We start from the raw sequence: 22282 nt of genomic DNA on the forward strand, positions 1-22282 counted from the left end.
GGAGGGACAGGTAATGTGCGTTTGTGGGAGGTAATGCAAACTCGTATGTAGTTGTAATGGCTCTGGCAACGGACATTCTCAGCAGCCATAGGGTTGTGCCGACATAGAAAAAGCGTCTTTGAAGGCTAGCGGCGGATCACAGACACAGTCAGTACATATCCCTGTTTAAGAGTCATTATCATATTTTAACAGATCCACTGCATGCGAAAACTCAGCTGCGAATGACCAGCATGCACCCCTGAAGCCGGCACTACATTACCTTGTGACCCTGGTGCTTTCCATACTCCTTGCAGACGCAGCACATAAGGGGGCCGGCCTGGCAGCCGTCTTCCAAGCACACAAACTCAATGGCATGGACTTGATGTTGGGAGCACAGGGTTTTCTCATAAGGTTTGTCAGCTAGAGGTACACGTCGGTGTTTGGCTAGTGTCTTTGTGGAGTGCGTGTGCAGGGCGCAGTCTGCACACAGGTGGGTGGCACATACAGTGCAGTATACAGAAGCCACGTGGGCTTCATCTTCATCGCAGCGGACGATACTCTACAAACAATAAAAATGTGAGTAGAAATGTGACAGAAATGCTGAATTATCAAACACAGGTCGCACCCTTCACTTTCATTTCAGTGGAAAGATCTTCAAATATACCCATCCGTAAGTCTGTGCCAGGGAAATTCAGAATCAGGTAAAAGCCATCGAGACTTCACCATACTGGTCATGTGGCATAATCCACATCTCTCTACCATCTGAGCAAGAGAACCCTTTCTCACTTTACACCCGACTCAGAATTCTACAAGACACGTAGTCTGGAAAGAAAGGGGCATATCACTAGAATGGGACAAGTCTATTAGTGAACCCTTTAGCTTCAGTGTTACCCCCACAGGAGAAGTGTGGAGAGCTGCTCCAGGAGGCTGTAGGCACTGCAGGGTACAGGCTCCACTACTGGCTGCAGGGTGAGGTTCCATATACCCTTCGTAGCCGGTATCCAGATGGTAGATAAGATGGTACACAGACAGTCAATAGGTTGACACTGGATGGTCGACAGGCAATAGGCAGACATGGGATAAGTTGACAGGGTCAAATGGTTGACACAAAAAAGGTCAAAACATGGTTTTTCATGATTTTTATGGTTAGGGTTAGACACTTGTGGAAGGGTTAGGGTTAGGCTACGAGGATGGTTAGGCTTAGGTACTAGGATTAAAATAACAAAACAAAAGAATAGGTCAACCTTTTCTGTGTCGACCATTTGCATGTCAACATTTTGGACCTGTCAACCTAAGTTCATGGCGATCATTTATGGGTTGACCTTTTGACCCTCTGATGCCTACCTATTGGTTGTCTATCCTGCAATCCTCGCCCCTGCAAGTTAGATGCAGGGGCCATGGGGCAGCAACAGTACCGCCCTCAAGGCCCTGGACAAAGGCACCACTTGCACACCCTTCACTATGGCTACGTTTACCTTCATCTGTTTTTGGGACATTTAGAATACATAACCCGGTCTCAGAATAGGCCTCATTTAATGTTGGGAGTAGCTCCAGCTAGGTGGTGCTATTTCACACCGTGGCAAAACCATGTTGCACTGCAGGTGGGGGAAAATTTTAAAATATATGGAAGACTTAGAGTTGGGAGGAGGGTGCATCCTATATTGCATTGGGATCCGTTCTCTAGGTCGACAAGACTTAGGTCGACAGTGTCTATGTCGACCACTATTGGTCGACAGTAAGTTGACATGGTTTCTAGGTCAACATGCGAAAAGGTCAATATGAGTTTTTCACTTTTTTCACATTTTTTAAAATGTTTCATACTTTACGATCCACGTGGACTACAATTGTGAATGGTAACCTGTGCCGAGCGCAGCGAGGCACCGTGCCCAAAGCACAGCGAGCCATGCGAGGGTACACTGTGCACTAATTGGGGTTCCCCGTCACTCTATGAAGAAAACGACACCAATTTTTTTAAAAAAACCTCATGTCGATCTAGAGACCCTGTCAACCTAGAAACCATGTCGACCAATAGTGGTCGACCTAGACACTGTTGACCTAAGTCTATTATATTGTAGTGTAAAAACAATGCTGCACTGTATTTGTGTTCTACATTCCAAAAGACCGTATTTTCCCAGTATGCAAAAATAGGATTTTAATTACCTACCGGTAAATCCTTTTCTCGTAGTCCATAGAGGATACTGGGTCCATTTAGTACCATGGGGTATAGATGGGTCCACTAGGAGCCATGGGCACTTTAAGAATGATAGTGTGGGCTGGCTCCTCCCTCTATGCCCCTCCTACCAGACTAAGTCTAGGAAACTGTGCCCGAGAAGATGGACATACTTTGAGAGAAGGATAGTGGTGAGATTCCGAACCAGCACACACAACAAGAGGAAAGCCAAGCTAACCAAACTTGAAACAGGAACAGCAACGGTTGAACCAACATTACTTAACCAAGTAACAGTGCAGGAAGAACGAAGCACTGGGCGGGCGCGCAGTATCCTCTACGGACTACGAGAAAAGGATTTACCGGTAGGTAATTAAAATCCTATTTTCTCGTACGTCCTAGAGGATACTGGGGTCCATTTAGTACCATGGGGATGTACCAAAGCTCCCAAACCCGGGTGGGAGAGTGCTGAGGTTCCTGCAGAACTGACTGACCAAACTGAAGGTCCTCAGAGGCCAAAGTATCGAACTTGTAGAACTTAGCAAACATGTTCGAACCTGACCAAGGTAGCTGCTCGGCAGAGCTGTAAAGCAGAGACACCCCGGGCAGCCGCCCAGGAAGAACCCACCGACCAAGTAGAGTGGGCCTGTACAGATTTTGGACACAACAAACTTGCCGTGGAATAAGCATGCTGGATAGTAAGTCTGATCCAGCGTGCAATTGTCTGCTTTGAAGCAGGACACCCAATCTTATTGGGATCATAAACAACAAAACAGAGAGTCCGTCTTTCTGTGACGAGCTGCTCTTTTCACATACACCTTCAAAGCCCTCACAACATCCAAAGACTTTGAAGTAGCAGAGGTGTCGGTGACCACCGGGACCACAATAAGTTGGTTGATGTGAAATGCACTTTAGGAAGAAATTGCTGACGAGTTCCGAGTTCAGCTCTGTCCTCATGGAAAAATCGGGACTTTTGTGAGACAAAGCCCCCAGCTCCGACACACGTCTTGCTTAAGCCAAGGCCAACAGTGTGACGGTTTTCCACGCAAGATATTTTACGTCCACCTCCTGTAGCGGTTCAAACCAGTCCGATTGGAGGAACTGCAGTACCACATTGAGATCCCAAGGTGCCGTGGGAGGCACAAAGGGAGGTTGTATGTGCAGAATACCTTTCCCCGAGGTCCACACATTCTTGAGAGAAGCCGATTGTTTCTGAAAGATAATGGACAAAGCCGAAATCTGGACTTTTATGGAGCCCAGACGCAGGCGCACATCCACGCCTGCCTGCAGAAAAAGCAGGAAACGTCCCAGATGAAATTCCACCACAGAATAATTTCTGCTCTCGCACCAAGAGACGTATTTCTTCCAAATACTATGGTATGCTTAGACGTTACCCTCTTCCTAGCTTGGATCATAGTCGGGATATCCTTGTTAGGATCCCTCTCCTGGCTAGAATCAGCCGTTCAACTTCCATGCCGTCAAACGTAGCTGCTGTAAGTCATGATAGACAAACGGGCCCTGTTGCAGAAGATCCTCGCGAAAAGGTAGAGGCCACGGATCTTCGTGAAGCATCTCCAGAAGGTCCGCGTACCAGGCCCTTCTTGGCCAGTCCGAAGCAATGAGTATTGCTTGAACCTTTTCCCTTTTTATTCGTTTTAGAATTCTTGGGATCAGCGGACGTGGAGGAAACACGTACACCCTCGGATAGACCCGTGGAGTTGTCAGGGCGTCTATCGTCACAGCCTGTGGGTCTCTCGACCTGGAACAATACCGCCTGTGCTTCTTGATGAGACGAGAGGCCATCATGTCGATCTGTGGATATCCCCATTGACTTGTCAAGCACCTGAACACTTCCGGGTGAAGGCCCCACTCCCTCGGGTGCAGGTTGTGTCTGCTGAGGAAGTCTGCTTCCCAATTGTCTACTCCCGGAATGAACACCGCTGACAACGCCACAGTGTTTCTTTCTGCCCAGAGGAGAATTCTTGACACCTCTGACATTGCTGCCCTGCTTTTCGTTCCGCCCTGTCGGTTTATGTACGTTACTGCCGTCATATTGTCCAACTGGACCTGAATTGCCCGATTTTGAAGAAGGTGTGAGGCCTGCAGAAGGGCGTTGTATATTGCCCCGAGTTCCAGAATGTTGATTGGAAAGATGACTTCCTGACTTGACCATCTTTCCTGAAACCCCCTGAGTGACTGCTCCCCAACCTCTGAGGCTTGCGTCTGTGGTTAACAGAATCCAGTTCTGAATTTTGAACCTCCGTCCTGCGGCGAGGTGAGAAGACTGTAGCCACCACAGAAGGGAGATCCTAGCATTTGGCGAAAGACGGATCCTCTGGTGCATGTGAAGATGTGATCCGGACCATTTATCCAACACATCGAGCTGGAAGGGTCTTTCGTGAAACCTTCCATATTGAAGTGCCTCGTAAGAGACCACCATTTCCCCCAGAAGGTGAATGCACAGATGCACTGACACCCGGGTTGGCTTCAGGACATCCCGAACCATCGACTGGATTACCAATGCGTTTTCCAATGGAAGGAACACCTTTTGTGACTCCGTGTCCAGTATCATTCCCAGGAATGGGAGCCTCTGTGTTGGCTCTAGGTGAGATTTCGGAAAGTTCAGAATACGCCCGTGATCCTGGAGAAGTTTGGTTGCGAGAGCAATGCTGTCCAGCAACCTTTCCCTGGACGGCGCTTTTATCAGGAGATCGTACAGGTAGGGAATTATGTTCACTCCCTGTTGGCAGAGATTATGTTTCTACTCCGCAATCACCTTGGTGAACACCCTCGGTGCTGTGGAGAGACCAAATGGCAGAGCCTGGAACTGGTAGTGACAGTCCTGCAGTGCCAACCGGAGATAAGCCTGATGAGGCGGCCAGATCGGAATATGAAGGTACGCATCCTTGATATCCAGAGACACTAGGAATTCCCCCTCCTCCAGATCACCGCTCTCAGAGACTCCATATTGAACTTGAACAATCGTAAGTATGGGTTCAAAGACTTGAGGTTCAGAATTGGTCTTACCGAACCGTCCGGTTTTGGTACTATGAACAAGTTGGAATAGTACCCCTTGTTTAGTGGAACTGGAAGAGTGACCCGAGTCTGTACCAGTTTTTGGATGGCATGCTGTATACTTGCCTCTTGTGAAACTGGCAAGCCTGATTTGAAAAATCTGTGAGGTGGGAGCTTTTGGAACTCCAATCTGTAGCCCTGGGAAATAAGATCTATGACCCAGGGATCCTGGCACGAATTTGACCAGATCTGACTGAAGAATTGTAGTCGGGCTCCCACCTATCAGCCTTCCAGGCACTGCGGTCCACCGTCATGCTGAAGCCTTTGAGGAAACAGAGCCCGAAGCTCTGTTCCTGAACACCTGCTGTTGTTGGTTTGCGTGGTTTACCTCTTACGCCGCTGGAGGACGTAGAAGCACCTCTGGATTTGCCCTTGAACTTGGCCGTCCGAAAGGACTAACTTAGAAGCTGAATAAGTCTTCTTGATTGGGGGGGCTACGGAAGGAAGATACGTAGACTTATCCGCAGTAGCTGTGGAGATCCATATGTCTAATTCATCTCCAAACAGGGCCTCTCCTGTGAATGGTAGGCTTTCCATGCCTTTCCTGGAGTCAGCGTCAGCAGTCCACTGGCATAGCCACAAGCCCCTGCGTGCTGACACTGCCATAGCGGTGGTGCGTGCGTTAAGCACGCCTATTTCCTTTATGGCTTCCACCATAAAGTTCGCAGAGTCCTGCTGCAGTATATACTGCAGGAGTAAGACAACATCCCCCCTAGATAAGGTATCTAACCCCTCAATTAGGTTACCTGACCATTTAGCAATGGCTTTATTGATCCACGTATATGCAATAGTGGGTCTTTGGGCCACCCCAGCAGCTGTGTACAATGACTTGAGTGTAGTCTCAATTTTATGATCAGCCGTGTCTTGCAGGGAGGCTGCACCAGGAACAGGCAATACAATATTACGTGACAGCCTAGAGACTGATGCGTCCACTATCGGTGGATTTTCCCATTTTCTCTTATCCTCCAGAGGAAAAGGAAAAGAAGAGAGCAACCTTTTAGGGATCTGAAACTTCTTATCAGGATTAACCCATGGTTCTTCAAACAGGGTATTCAATTCATTTGACGCAGGAAAAGTAACTGAGGACTTCTTTTTTTTACATTAAAATAAGGTGTCAGAGGAGTGTGAGGAATCTTATCAGGAATATGCAGAACATCTCCGATAGCCTCTATAAGAGCCTCTATTCCTTGTGTCAGAGCTGCATCCCCCCCTCTGAGTCCACCTCCCCCTCCTCCATGTCTGACCTGTCAGAGTCAGACTGCAGGATACGGGCCAGAGATCGCTTTTGCGCTGGTGAAGAGGAACACTCCGCTGTACAAGAAACACACTCTTTGCCTGACATAACGTAAATGTGACAACACACACACACACACACACACACACACACACACCCACAGGAAAAGGTTACGCACAAGTAACTCCTTCAGGGAGACACAGTTTTTTGGAGCCAGCCCCCACCGCGCCCTTACTGCTAATGTCAAGCATAGCTGGGTCGCAGACTAAGTACCCTGATAGGGGACTTAGTACACTAATAGTCGCTTTCCCCCTGCTATGACCCCCTGGTACCGCTGAGGTAATTTGGAGTCACACCGGAGGAGCTGCGCATGCCTGTCAGTCAGTATCGGTGTCCACTGCAGAGGGAAAATGGCGCTGGTTTGCTGCTGGATCCTCTCGTAGTGAAACCCCGCCCCTTCAATGGCGTGAGGTCTTCCCGCTTTTTTTTTTTATATAGTGGTTGAGGTCATTTTTGTGCTTAAAATGGAGCAGAACCGTTTTAAGGCTGTGTTTGCCAGTCTGGGTACTGTGTACTGAGACGCAGTTGTGTACTGTGTCTGGAGACGCATTCCGCCCCGTTTAGAAGCCATGCGTCTCCGTACCCTCGAGCCGCCATAATGGCCGGTGCCCCGCCAACCGGGACGCCGGCTCAGTACTCGCCACTCTTCATTCTTCTAGCTCTGTTAGGGGTGGCGGCGTGCTGCGGGAATGTACGCTCGCCGTGGTGGGGCTTGTGAATAGTTCCCTCAGGAGCTCAGTGTCCTGTCAGCAGGGAACGGGACCATTTACCCTTCAAGAAGAGGTTGGGCAGAACCCCCCCCCCCCCCCCCCCCCCAAGTCCCACGAAGCAAGGAGGCTTGTGCCAACCAGCCATGCCTGAAAATAACAAACATAGAAAATAAATGCAGATAACTCTTCAGAAGCTTCCTTCAGCGTGACCGGCTCCTCCGAGCACATTTTCTAAACGGAGTCTGGCAGGAGGGGCATAGAGGGAGGAGCCATCCCACACTATCAAATTCTTAAAGTGCTCATGGCTCATAGTGGACCAATCTATACCCCATGGTACTAAATGGACCCCAGTATCCTCTAGGATGTAAGAGAAATAAAAATTACAAAGACACCCCTTGCATTGCACCATGGTTGCTTAGTTGTACCAGATTTGCTCAAAACTGCAAAGGTGGCCCTTTATATTATTTTGTGCAGTTTATAAAGAGAAGTAGTAACTGGGAGATGCAGTCGGTTTACCTCCAATCAAAATCCCGACGTTCAAAATCCCGACACCAATTGACCGATGGTCAAAATCCCAACAAGGTCAAAATCCCAACAAGGTCAAAATCCCGACATTTAAAATACCGACATTTAAAATCCCGACATTTAAAATACCGACATTTAAAATACCGACATGAGTTTTTCATGATTTTTTTCATTGAAAAACAGACTTGTTCATACTTTACCATCCCAGTGGACCTGGAGGGGGAATATAATAGTGTGCCGAGCGCAGCGAGGCACCGTGCCCGAAGCATGGCGAGCGCACGCGGTACACTTTATATGGTGTCCATGTTGACTTATGTAGACATTCACACAAAAAATTGCATGTCGGTATTTTGACCTGTCAGCATTTTACATGTCGGTATTTTAAATGTCGGTATTTTGTCCATGTCGGGATTTTGACCATCGGTCAATTGGTGTCGGGATTTTGATTGGAGGTATTTCATACCGATCCCGTAACTGGGCTATGAAAGCTTTGGCCCATTGGCCCAGATATACCTCTCCACATGCTCCTATGGCTTCTTCCGAAGAACCACACTGACCACTTGCGCCATTTTGCAGTCGTTCAAGAAGTTCCAGTAGAGCAAAGTTTTTCTTTAAACCCCAAACACCAGAGTCTCCTGTAAAAGTACAAAAATGTCTAAGATTATTAAACACAGATTTCAATTCCCCATAGGAAGCTTACAGGCACCTTTTACTATAACTCCCATACATCTCATGAGAAATGGATAATTTATTATTGGTCTGGCATGAGTACCTCTTGTGTGAACGTGCAATCTCCAAGTATTTCTTATTGAAAAAACACCAATTAAGTTTGCAGTCAGCATTAATTTTAATAGGCTTGTAAATGTATTATAGAAAACTCCCTCAGTTCTGTGGGAACGTGAAATAAAATGGGCAGGGAAAACAGAAACATAGGGCCTAATTCAGACCTGATCGTAGCCGTGCAAAATTTTGCACAGCTACAATCAGCCACCCTGACATGCGGGGGGACGCCCAGCATGTCTGGTCCCCCCCCCCCCACCACATAGATACAAAAGCATCGCACGGCGGCAATGCTTTTGTACCTGAACAACTCCTGCGCGCTGGCAGGGAGCTGCTCGTCGCTCTCCGGGTCGCAGCGGCTGCGTGTGACGTCACGCAACCGTCACGGCCCGCCCCCGCATGGTCTGGACATGCCTGCGTTGCATGGACCGCGCACCGAAACCGGAGGCCCAACGCCGCCGGCCTGCCCCCTCCTGCCCAGCGAACGCCTCTGCCTGTCAATCAGGTAGAGGCGATTGCTGGGCTGAGATGCTGATAGCATCTCTGGCATGCGCCGGCACACTTCGGCGTCTGCGCAGTTCAGCCCTGATCGCCCGCTGTGCGAAAACGCACAGCAGTGATCAGGTCTGCTACAAGGATTTCTCATTTTTGAGAGTCCTGCAAAATTCTTTTCAATTGATCTGTTAGAGTTAAAATAGAGGAGCGGTTTAAAGAAAAACTTACATTACTGTGAACAGGACACATTTTGGAACAAGAGCTTTAAAATAAAGTTTTATTAATCAGCAACAAACGGCTCATGATTGCTATACACACTCCGTGTATATTCAATTAACAGAACACTGGGCACAATTCAGGGATGTACGCAATGCCGAAATGTACACAGCCGAGAAATTATCGTCCGACTGCGCATTTGTACTGAATTAGCGGTGCATGCGCGAAGGTACTTTAGCGAAACCCTGGCAGTGAGAATACTTTCCAAAGTGCTTCCTAGGGACCGATTGGGGTGGATATGGAGAGTAGCGACAAAATCGCAGGCAAGATGCGACAGTTTTTATGTAATTTTATACACAGAAAACATGGCGCCAGCATCTAAGTTTCCGCGGCAATTCTGCGCAACCATACAGTTACTCAGATAGAAGGATCTGCGAACGGTGCTGTGTTTTTGTACCTAGCTGCTGGGATCTGGGAGGCCACCGGTGGGTGTCTCAATACATTTTCAGGCAGCTGCAGCATTGCCATATTTTCTCACATCTGCTGCATACGGGATCACAGCTGTGCATGCATTAGTGGCCATCTAGGAATCAGGCCCATTGCACACTCCTCCCTTCTGTGCCCCTTCCCACAGGCAGTTATAGGTAAAACAGTGCCGAAGGAGAAAGGACATACTTGAGAGGAGGAACAAAACGAGAAGTGTGGTGAGATTTATACACCAGCACACCATAACATAACTGGGCCAGCAACATAAACAGTAACAGCTGAACAGGTAACACCTAACAGAGAACCTGCAGAAAGTCACTGCACAGAGGCGGGCGCCCAATATCCCTTATGAACTATGAGAAAAGGATTTACCAGGAGGTATTTCAAATCCTATTTTCTCTAGCATCCATTAGGAATATTGGGGACACATTAGTGCGATGGGGGATGTCCCAAAGCTTCCAGAACGGGCGGGAACGAGCAGAGACATCTGCAGCACCACCTGCCCAAACTGGGTATCCTCTTTGACCAGGGTATCAAACTTGTATAATTTCACAAAGGCGTTCTTCCCCGACCAGGTAGCGGCTCGGCATAGTTGTAATGCCGAGACTCCACGGGTAGCCGCCCAGGAAGAGCCCACTGATATAGTAGAGTGGGCCTTTAGAGACTTAGGAACAGGTAAGGCTGCCGACACATAGGCTTGTTGGATAGTAAGTCGAATCCAATGAGAAATGGACTGCTTTGAAACAGGGCAACCCTTCTTCTGCGCATCATAGAGCACGAACAAGGAATCAGTTTTTCTGATCTGAGCTGTATGCTTGACATAGATCTTCAAGGCACGCACAGCATCCAATGCCTCCGGAGGAGCAGAAGCGTCCGAACAGGACGGAACCACAATAGGTTGATTCAGATGAAACACGGAAACAACCTTCGGCAGGAACTGCTGTCTAGTCTGGAGCTCCACTCTGTCCTCGTAAAAGACCAAATACGGACTTTTATATGATGAGGCCCCCAATTCTGAGACATGTCTAGCAGAAGCCAGGTTCAGTAATATCACTGTCTTCCACGTGAGGTACTTGTCTTCTACGGTCATCAGAGGTTCAAACTAGAGATGAGCGGGTTCGGTTTCTCTGAATCCGAACCCGCCCGAACTTCATGTTTTTTTTACACGGGTCCGAGCGACTCGGATCTTCCCGCCTTGCTCGGTTAACCCGAGCGCGCCCGAACGTCATCATCACGCTGTCGGATTCTCGCGAGGCTCGGATTCTATCGCGAGACTCGGATTCTATATAAGGAGCCGCGCGTCGCGGCCATTTTCACACGTGCATTGAGATTGATAGGGAGAGGACGTGGCTGGCGTCCTCTCCGTTTAGAAATTAAAATAGATAGGAGAGTGAGACACTTCATTTACTTACTGGAGCTTAGGAGGAGTTATACTAGTGACTGATGACCAGTGACCTGACCACCAGTGCAGTTTTATAATTTATTATTATTTAATAATCCGTTCTGTTCTTGTTCTCTGCCTGAAAAAAACGATACACAGTGACTCAGTCACACTCACATACCATATCTGTGCTCAGCCCAGTGTGCTGCATCATCTATGTATAATATCTGACTGTGCTCACACAGCTTAATTGTGGGGGAGACTGGGGAGCAGTTATAGGTTATAGCAGGAGCCAGGAGTACATATTAAACAGTGCACACTTTTGCTGCCAGAGTGCCACTGCCAGTGTGACTGACCACTGACCACTGTGACCAGTGACCAGACCACACTGACCACCAGTATAGTATATTGTGATTGAATGTCTGCCTGAAAAAGTACACTCGTCGTGTGACTTGTGTAGTGTTTTTTTATTCTATAAAAATTAAAAAACTCATTCTGCTGACAGACAGTGTCCAGCAGGTCCGTCATTATATAATATATACCTGTCCGGCTGCAGTAGTGAGATATATATATATTTTTTATATCATTATTTATCATCCAGTCTATACTAGCAGCAGACACAGTACGGTAGTTCACGGCTGTAGCTACCTCTGTGTCGGCACTCGGCAGTCCATCCATAATTGTATACCACCTACCCGTGGTTTTTTTTTTCTTTCTTCTTTATACATACTACATCTCATTATCATCCAGTCTATATTAGCAGCAGACACAGTACAGTACGGTAGTCCACGGCTGTAGCTACCTCTGTGTCGGCACTCGGCAGTCCATCCATAATTGTATACCACCTACCCGTGGTTTTTTTTTTTCTTTCTTCTTTATACATACTACATCTCACTATCATCCAGTCTATATTAGCAGCAGACACAGTACAGTACGGTAGTCCACGGCTGTAGCTATCTCTGTGTCGGCACTCGGCAGTCCATCCATAATTGTATACCACCTACCCGTGGTTTTTTTTTTTCTTTCTTCTTTATACATACTACATCTCATTATCATCCAGTCTATATTAGCAGCAGACACAGTACAGTAGTCCACGGCTGTAGCTACCTCTGTGTCGGCACTCGGCAGTCCATCCATAATTGTATACCACCTACCCGTGGTTTTTTTTTTCTTTCTTCTTTATACATACTACATCTCATTATCATCCAGTCTATATTAGCAGCAGACACAGTACAGTAGTCCACGGCTGTAGCTACCTCTGTGTCGGCACTCGGCAGTCCATCCATAATTGTATACCACCTACCCGTGGTTTTTTTTTTTCTTTCTTCTTTATACATACTACATCTCATTATCATCCAGTCTATATTAGCAGCAGACACAGTACGGTAGTCCACGGCTGTAGCTACCTCTGTGTCGGCACTCGGCAGTCCATCCATAAGTATACTAGTATCCATCCATCTCCATTGTTTACCTGAGGTGCCTTTTAGTTGTGCCTATTAAAATATGGAGAACAAAAATGTTGAGGTTCCAAAATTAGGGAAAGATCAAGATCCACTTCCACCTCGTGCTGAAGCTGCTGCCACTAGTCATGGCCGAGACGATGAAATGCCAGCAACGTCGTCTGCCAAGGCCGATGCCCAATGTCATAGTACAGAGCATGTCAAATCCAAAACACCAAATATCAGTAAAAAAAGGACTCCAAAACCTAAAATAAAATTGTCGGAGGAGAAGCGTAAACTTGCCAATATGCCATTTACCACACGGAGTGGCAAGGAACGGCTGAGGCCCTGGCCTATGTTCATGGCTAGTGGTTCAGCTTCACATGAGGATGGAAGCACTCAGCCTCTCGCTAGAAAACTGAAAAGACTCAAGCTGGCAAAAGCACCGCAAAGAACTGTGCGTTCTTCGAAATCCCAAATCCACAAGGAGAGTCCAATTGTGTCGGTTGCGATGCCTGACCTTCCCAACACTGGACGTGAAGAGCATGCGCCTTCCACCATTTGCACGCCCCCTGCAAGTGCTGGAAGGAGCACCCGCAGTCCAGTTCCTGATAGTCAGATTGAAGATGTCAGTGTTGAAGTACACCAGGATGAGGAGGATATGGGTGTTGCTGGCGCTGGGGAGGAAATTGACCAGGAGGATTCTGATGGTGAGGGGGTTTGTTTAAGTCAGGCACCCGGGGAGACACCTGTTGTCCGTGGGAGGAATATGGCCACTGACATGCCTGGTGAAAATACAAAAAAAAATCAGCTCTTCGGTGTGGAAGTATTTCAACAGAAATGCGGACAACAGGTGTCAAGCCGTGTGTTGCCTTTGTCAAGCTGTAATAAGTAGGGGTAAGGACGTTAACCACCTCGGAACATCCTCCCTTATACGTCACCTGCAGCGCATTCATAATAAGTCAGTGACAAGTTCAAAAACTTTGGGCGACAGCGGAAGCAGTCCACTGACCAGTAAATCCCTTCCTCTTGTAACCAAGCTCACGCAAACCACCCCACCAACTCCCTCAGTGTCAATTTCCTCCTTCCCCAGGAATGCCAATAGTCCTGCAGGCCATGTCACTGGCAATTCTGACGAGTCCTCTCCTGCCTGGGATTCCTCCGATGCATCCTTGCGTGTAACGCCTACTGCTGCTGGCGCTGCTGTTGTTGCTGCTGGGAGTCAATGGTCATCCCAGAGAGGGGAAGTCGTAAGCCCACTTGTACTACTTCCAGTAAGCAATTGACTGTTCAACAGTCCTTTGCGAGGAAGATGAAATATCACAGCAGTCATCCTGCTGCAAAGCGGATAACTGAGGCCTTGACAACTATGTTGGTGTTAGACGTGCGTCCGGTATCCGCCGTTAGTTCACAGGGAACTAGACAATTTATTGAGGCAGTGTGCCCCAGTTACCAAATACCATCTAGGTTCCACTTCTCTAGGCAGGCGATACCGAGAATGTACACGGACGTCAGAAAAAGACTCACCAGTGTCCTAAAAAATGCAGTTGTACCCAATGTCCACTTAACCACGGACATGTGGACAAGTGGAGCAGGGCAGGGTCAGGACTATATGACTGTGACAGCCCACTGGGTAGATGTATGGACTCCCGCCGCAAGAACAGCAGCGGCGGCACCAGTAGCAGCATCTCGCAAACGCCAACTCTTTCCTAGGCAGGCTACGCTTTGTATCACCGGTTTCCAGAATACGCACACAGCTGAAAACCTCTTACGGCAACTGAGGAAGATCATCGCGGAATGGCTTACCCCAATTGGACTCTCCTGTGGATTTGTGGCATCGGACAACGCCAGCAATATTGTGTGTGCATTAAATATGGGCAAATTCCAGCACGTCCCATGTTTTGCACATACCTTGAATTTGGTGGTGCAGAATTTTTTTTAAAACGACAGGGGCGTGCAAGAGATGCTGTCGGTGGCCAGAAGAATTGCGGGACACTTTCGGCGTACAGGCACCACGTACAGAAGACTGGAGCACCACCAAAAACTACTGAACCTGCCCTGCCATCATCTGAAGCAAGAAGTGGTAACGAGGTGGAATTCAACCCTCTATATGCTTCAGAGGTTAGAGGAGCAGCAAAAGGCCATTCAAGCCTATACAATTGAGCACGATATAGGAGGTGGAATGCACCTGTCTCAAGCGCAGTGGAGAATGATTTCAACGTTGTGCAAGGTTCTGATGCCCTTTGAACTTGCCACACGTGAAGTCAGTTCAGACACTGCCAGCCTGAGTCAGGTCATTCCCCTCATCAGGCTTTTGCAGAAGAAGCTGGAGACATTGAAGGAGGAGCTAACACGGAGCGATTCCGCTAGGCATGTGGGACTTGTGGATGGAGCCCTTAATTCGCTTAACAAGGATTCACGGGTGGTCAATCTGTTGAAATCAGAGCACTACATTTTGGCCACCGTGCTCGATCCTAGATTTAAAGCCTACCTTGGATCTCTCTTTCCGGCAGACACAAGTCTGCTGGGGTTGAAAGACCTGCTGGTGAGAAAATTGTCAAGTCAAGCGGAACGCGACCTGTCAACATCTCCTCCTTCACATTCTCCCGGAACTGGGGGTGCGAGGAAAAGGCTCAGAATTCCGAGCCCACCCGCTGGCGGTGATGCAGGGCAGTCTGGAGCGACTGCTGATGCTGACATCTGGTCCGGACTGAAGGACCTGACAACGATTACGGACATGTCGTCTACTGTCACTGCATATGATTCTCTCAACATTGAAAGAATGGTGGAGGATTATATGAGTGACCGCATCCAAGTAGGCACGTCACACAGTCCGTACTTATACTGGCAGGAAAAAGAGGCAATTTGGAGGCCCTTGCACAAACTGGCTTTATTCTACCTAAGTTGCCCTCCCACAAGTGTGTACTCCGAAAGAGTGTTTAGTGCCGCCGCTCACCTTGTCAGCAATCGGCGTACGAGGTTACATCCAGAAAATGTGGAGAAGATGATGTTCATTAAAATGAATTATAATCAATTCCTCCGCGGAGACATTGACCAGCAGCAATTGCCTCCACAAAGTACACAGGGAGCTGAGATGGTGGATTCCAGTGGGGACGAATTGATAATCTGTGAGGAGGGGGATGTACACGGTGATATATCGGAGGATGATGATGAGGTGGACATCTTGCCTCTGTAGAGCCAGTTTGTGCAAGGAGAGATTAATTGCTTCTTTTTTGGTGGGGGTCCAAACCAACCCGTGATATCAGTCACAGTCGTGTGGCAGACCCTGTCACTGAAATGATGGGTTGGTTAAAGTGTGCATGTCCTGTTTATACAACATAAGGGTGGGTGGGAGGGCCCAAGGACAATTCCATCTTGCACCTCTTTTTTCTTTAATTTTTCTTTGCATCATGTGCTGTTTGGGGAGGGTTTTTTGGAAGGGACATCCTGCGTGACACTGCAGTGACACTCCTAGATGGGCCCGGTGTTTGTGTCGGCCACTAGGGTCGCTTATCTTACTCACACAGCTACCTCATTGCGCCTCTTTTTTTCTTTGCGTCATGTGCTGTTTGGGGAGGGTTTTTTGGAAGGGACATCCTGCGTGACACTGCAGTGACACTCCTAGATGGGCCCGGTGTTTGTGTCGGCCACTAGGGTCGCTTATCTTACTCACACAGCTACCTCATTGCGCCTCTTTTTTTCTTTGCGTCATGTGCTGTTTGGGGAGGGTTTTTTGGAAGGGACATCCTGCGTGACGCTGCAGTGACACTCCTAGATGGGCCCGGTGTTTGTGTCGGCCACTAGGGTCGCTTATCTTACTCACACAGCTACCTCATTGCGCCTCTTTTTTTCTTTGCGTCATGTGCTGTTTGGGGAGGGTTTTTTGGAAGGGACATCCTGCGTGACACTGCAGTGCCACTCCTAGATGGGCCAGGTGTTTGTGTCGGCCACTAGGGTCGCTTAGCTTAGTCATCCAGCGACCTCGGTGCAAATTTTAGGACTAAAAATAATATTGTGAGGTATTCAGAATAGACTGAAAATGAGTGGAAATGATGGTTTTTGAGGTTAATAATACTTTGGGATCAAAATGACCCCCAAATTCTATGATTTAAGCTGTTTTTTAGGTTTTTTGGAAAAAAACACCCGAATCCAAAACACACCCGAATCCGACAAAAAAAATTCGGTTAGGTTTTGCCAAAACGCGGTCGAACCCAAAACACGGCCGCGGAACCGAACCCAAAACCCGAAAAATTTCCGGCGCTCATCTCTAGTTCAAACCAGGAGGACTGTAGGAATCGTAATACCACATCCAAATCCCAAGGTGCCGTAGGCGGCACAAACGGGGGTTGGATGTGAAGCATTCCTTGCAAGAAGGTCTGAACTTCAGACAGTATAGCCAACTTCTTTTGGAAGAAGATTGAAAAAGCCGAAATCTTCCCAAGTGAAAATCGGCAGATGGATATGTGCGTTCCTCGCACCAGGAGACGTATCTCCGCGAGATGATATGATAGTGTTTTGACGTCACAGGTTTTCTGGCTTGCACCATAGTGGCAATGACCTTTTTGGAAAGTCCCTTGTGAGCTAGGATGTTCCGCTCAACTTCCATGCAGTCAAACGAAGCCGCCGTAAGTCCGGTTATACGAATGGTCCTTGTTGAAGAAGATATCTTATGAGTGGTAGAGGCCAAGGGTCTTCGACGGACATGCCCAGAAGATCCGCGTATCACGCTCTCCGGGGCAAGCAGAATTGCTTGTACACCTTGATGCCAGATCCTCTTGAGCACCTTTGGGATCAACGGAATCGGAGGAAATATGTAGACCAGCTGGTAAGGCCAAGGCGACGTCAGTGCATCCATTGCAGTTTCTTGTTGAGGCGAGACACCATCATGTCGATCTGGGGGCAACCCCACCGGTCGATGATCTGTTGAAACACTTAAGGATGTAGGCCCCACTCCCCTGGGTGGAAATCGTGGCGACTCAGGAAGTCCGCTTCCCAGTTGTCCACTCCCGGAATGAAGATTACAGACAGTGCTAGAGCATTTCTTTCCGCCCAGAGGAGTATCTTTGATACTTCTTGCATGCAGGCCCTGCTTTTTGTCTCTACTTGTCAATTGACGTATGCCACAGCCGTGGCATGTCAGACTGTACCTGGATTGCTTGATCCCTAAATCAGGGCATTGTAGATAGCCAGAAGTTCCAGGATGTGGATTGGAAGTAAGGCCTCTTGGGCAGACCACCTGCCCTGGAACTGCACCCCTTCCTCTCAGACTCGCATCCGTCGAGAGGAGAATCCAATCCTGAATTCCGAAGCGTCGACCTTCCTGGAGATTGGAAGACTGCAGCCACCACAGGAGTGAAATTCTGGCTCGGGGTGACAGTTGAATCATCCGGTGCATCTGAAGATGGGAATCAGACCACTTGTGCAGGATGTCCAGTTGAAAAGGTGTGGCACGGAACCGTCCATACTGGATGGCCTCGTAAGAGGCTACCATCTTTCCCAACAATCTTATGCAAAGATGAATGGAAACTCAAGTCGGACGGAGAACCATGTGCACCATTTCCTGTAGATTTCTCACTTTGTCCTCTGGGAGGAACACTTTCTGCGCTACAGTATCTAGTAGCATTCCCAGAAACAGGAGCCGCTGAGATGTCTCCAGGTGGGTCTTTTGTAGATTGAGGATCTCCCCGTGGTGTGACAGAAGGTGTATAGTGCGATCTATATAGAGCAGGAGCTCCCTGGGACTCGCTTTTATCAGGAGATCGTCCAGGTAAGGGACCACCTTGACCCCCTGGACTATGAACTGGAACATCATTTCCGTCATCACCTTCGTGAAAACTCTCGGAGCTGTAGAGAGGCCAAAGGGTAAGGCCTGGAACTGATAGGGATCGTTCAGCAGGGCGAAACTCAGATAGGCCTGATTTGGAGGCCAAATTGGGACGTGGAGGTAGGCGTCCTTGATCTCCAGGGACACTAGGAATTCCTGATGTTCCAGGCCTGCGATCACTGCTCTCAAAGATTCCATCTTGAATTTGAAAACCTTTAGTGTACGGATTCAAGGAATTCAGATTCAAAATGGGCCTCACAGACCGGTCTGGTTTTGGCACAATGAACAGACTGGAGTAGTAACCTTGGCCTCGCTGTTTCAGGGGTACTGGAACAATGACTTGGGACTGAACCAACTTTGTGATGGCCTGTAGTAGCGTAACACGCATATTTTCCAAAGCTGGTAAGCTTGATTTGAAAAATCGTTGGGGAGCAGCACAGTCGAACTCCAGCTTGTAACCCTGAGAAATAAGGTCCCTTACCTAGGCGTCCTGGAAGGAACTTTCCCAGATGGGGCTGAAGTGACGTAACCGGGCTCCCATCTCGAGATCCTCCCGGGGTGGGCGGGCACCGTCATACTGTTTTTATATATACGTTTTTTGCGGAAGCTGAACTGGTGCTCTGTTCTTGAGAGCCGGCAACGGATGGTTTCTTAGGTTTACCCCTGGTGCCTCTAGCTGCATTGATGCACCTCTGGCCCTAGATCGAAATCTGGTGGACTGAAAGAACTGAGTAGACGGTCCCGGGTAGGTACCCGGGGGAAGAAACGCGGATTTCCCAGCAGTAGCTTTGGAGATCCATGCGTCCAATTAACCTGTAAAGGGAAGAGATTCCACATTGCGTTTGTAGTCACAGTCTGCAATCCACTGACACAACCATATAGCTCTGTGTGCGGACACAGCCATAGCAGTGGTCCTAGCATTAATATTGCTAATCTCTTTTGGAGTCACAGAGGACTCTTGCCATGTCCTGAATGTGTTTTAGAAAAGTCACCGTAGTAACTAGGGTCATGTCACCCAAGAGACCCTCCTGAATTCGAGTAGCCCAGGAGTGAATTGCATGTGTCATCCAGCAACCTGCAATGACTGGTCTTCGAGATACACCTGCAGCAATGCAAGATAGATTTCAGTGTGGCCTCAATTTTCCTATCTTATCTCTTCTTGCGTGCTGTTCACAATTTCTGCTTGAAGAACGGTGGGGGGGGGGAGGCGCCGGTCAGCATGCTGGGCGGCCTTTTTTTATACTGGCCCTGTCTCCTAACCATGCTGTAGCTACACATGAATGTTTAGTACAGCCATCGCTAGCCAGTCTCACGCAGGGGCTATAGCGGGTCCCCCCAAGGAGGGACCCGTATGCCTCACCAGCGCTTCTTCCGCACCAAGAACCGGGGGACCCCCCTATTGGGGTCCCCGGTGTGTACTCACCACAGACGATCACCTTCAGGCAGTGTTAGGGGTGTGCCACGTGCTGCGGCAGCCAAGGCGCAGTGCCCCGCTGAACAACAACCCCTCAGGACGGTGGTCCTGCAGCGGGGAAGTGGTTCTGCACCTCGCGAGGCCAGTGACCGCCCCCCCTCCTAACTCCCACGGTGCAGGTATGCTGTTGCCCAAACAGCATACCGAAATAAACAAAAGTTTAAAATAAAAAATAAAATAAATAAAAAAAAACTCTGGAGCTACCAGAGTGTGCATCCTCTCCTGAGGGCACTTTTTTCTAAACTACCTGTAGGAGGAGGCATAGAGGGGAGGAGCCAGCACACCCAGTGGAAGAAATTTAAAGTGCACTGGCTCCTTTGGACCCCGTCTATACCCTATCATACTGTGTCCCCAATATCCCTTATGGATGCTAGAGAAATAGCTGGAAACCTGCGCAGCCTCAGATACCTCTAGGCTCTATCGAAGACTCATGTGCAATTATACTGGATGCAAAACAGGGTTATGTTCTGCAATCATAAGTATTTATATTACTGGTGTGGATAAAAAAAATATTAACACAATGGCTCCATCGGGAAGGAGGGAGTTAAACCCGTCCTACAGTATATCTAGAAGAATGCCTATAGATAGCACTTCCTTGTCCTGAAGTGGTCCATAGCATGTACAGTATATGGTCTATGGTCGGACTCCTCCACTACGTCACTGGTTTTGAAAAAAGGAAGCTTAAAGCTATTTAAACCCCAGAGTAGGGAGGTGCATCTGTCACTTCCTAGGACATGTAGTACACCAGACACATATGCAGTGCATCTGGAGATGTGTACAAACTTCATATATGCGTGAAATTGCGCTAGATTTTCCATACACTTTTAAGTTATTTACCTAAATGGGTATGGTATGTCGACATGAGAATGCAGACATATCGTCCCTGGTGGCTCAGCAGTGACTTACCTGCTCCCGACAGCTGCAGCGGAGTCTTCCAGGTCCTGGTGATCATGTGACTTCTGGGTTTTAACAAAGTCAACATCGTAACGGTCTACATTATGAATTATGAATGTTATTGGTGACCTACTGACTACATCCCAGCCAGGATAGCCACACCATACAGCACTAGATAGAAAGCCTTCTACAGAACCAGGAGAGCAGTTACTATAAATGATTAAGGACAGTCACAGCTAGCAGCAGCTGACTGTCCTAAGATTATCATCATTATTTATTTATTTTATAATGACTGGTTCTTCTGTCTCCATCTCCTGCTGCATTTGCTCATTCCTACCGTACCACACCACCAGTAGCTGTACAGGAATACCAGTAACCAATGGCTGAATCACTACTGGTGACTGAAAGTGCTTCCACGGATTGCAGTCACACACTCTATCCAATCACTAGCATCTACAGCTGTTATTCTAAATCATTATGTACAGAGTCTTCTTCACACAAACCTTAGATTGTAAGCTCATTGGGTCAGGTTCACCTTGTACTTTCTATTTCATATCACTGTTATGTTATTCAATTGCATCATGATCCCTTCAGTCTATAGCAGGGCTGGCCAAACCGGTCCTCGAGATCTACCAACAGTTCACATTTTCCAGACCACCTAGCTGGTGCTCAGGTGTAGTCATTACTAATTAAGATGTGCTGCATTCATTCCTAACTGACAATTCTACAGATCTCCAGGAGGCCTGGAAAACATGACCTGTTGCTAGATCTCGAGGACCGGTTTGGCCAGCCCTGGTCTATAGCAATACATGATATGCTGGTGATCTGTAAATAAAATCTACTAAACAAATACTAGCAATGCTATTAAAACAATTGAAGGAAAGATCATTACCGAGTTCGGTACCCTGCCTGTCGAATGGACAGCGTATTGCCCGGCCATGCAGGGGAAGGCGCGTCAGGCAGTCATGACAGACAGTGTGTCCGCACAGCAGTAACCGGGGAACCTTGTCTCCTTGCAGCGTAAAGACATCTTCACAAACACCACACTCCAGCACCTAAAGTGTGTCAGAAGACAGAGCACAATTACTGACTGACATATACACACCCCAACAGCAGAAACAAGCGCTGGAAGGTGTGCCGACCCAGATGTCATATGCGGAAAAGAACCACCCAACATCACATTAATACTCGAGCCCCAACAAATCACACATGGAATCACCTGTCTCGCATACATTTCTGAAGAAGAGTTTACTACTACAGAACCCCCAGCAGCTGCTGTGATTTCACACAATGTCCAACTACAGCACACAGACAATAAGTATGGTAATTATCCTTTGAAAGCCTGCTAAATCAATACAACACATACATGCTGCCTTTACATAAGAGCTAATAATACCAGGCACATAAATGATATATAAACCGCCTACACCTTGACAGAAATGGAAATGTTTGACACGGGTCTACTACGGTATGCCGGCGCTCGGAATCCCAACGCCCAACATACAGGCGCCAGGGTCCCGCCCGCGGGGCGAGCACAAGAGAG

General features: G+C 48.1%; 1 protein-coding gene across 2 annotated transcripts in view; it reads right to left on the reverse strand.

Annotated features, from left to right (window-relative positions):
* Window positions 1-22282, reverse strand: part of TRIM23 (tripartite motif containing 23) — a 47681-nt gene that overhangs the window by 15387 nt on the left and 10012 nt on the right. For both annotated transcript variants that reach the window (XM_063963215.1, XM_063963209.1), the window contains exons 3-5: window positions 21632-21794; window positions 8264-8385; window positions 260-538 (exon numbers count right to left, since the gene is read on the reverse strand). In XM_063963215.1, the coding sequence (XP_063819285.1) occupies window positions 260-538; window positions 8264-8385; window positions 21632-21794 (564 nt within the window). The remainder of the gene's footprint in view (window positions 1-259; window positions 539-8263; window positions 8386-21631; window positions 21795-22282) is intronic.

The sequence above is a fragment of the Pseudophryne corroboree genome, chromosome 1 (genome assembly GCF_028390025.1).
Source record: "Pseudophryne corroboree isolate aPseCor3 chromosome 1, aPseCor3.hap2, whole genome shotgun sequence".
Classification (NCBI taxonomy): Eukaryota; Metazoa; Chordata; class Amphibia; order Anura; family Myobatrachidae; genus Pseudophryne; species Pseudophryne corroboree.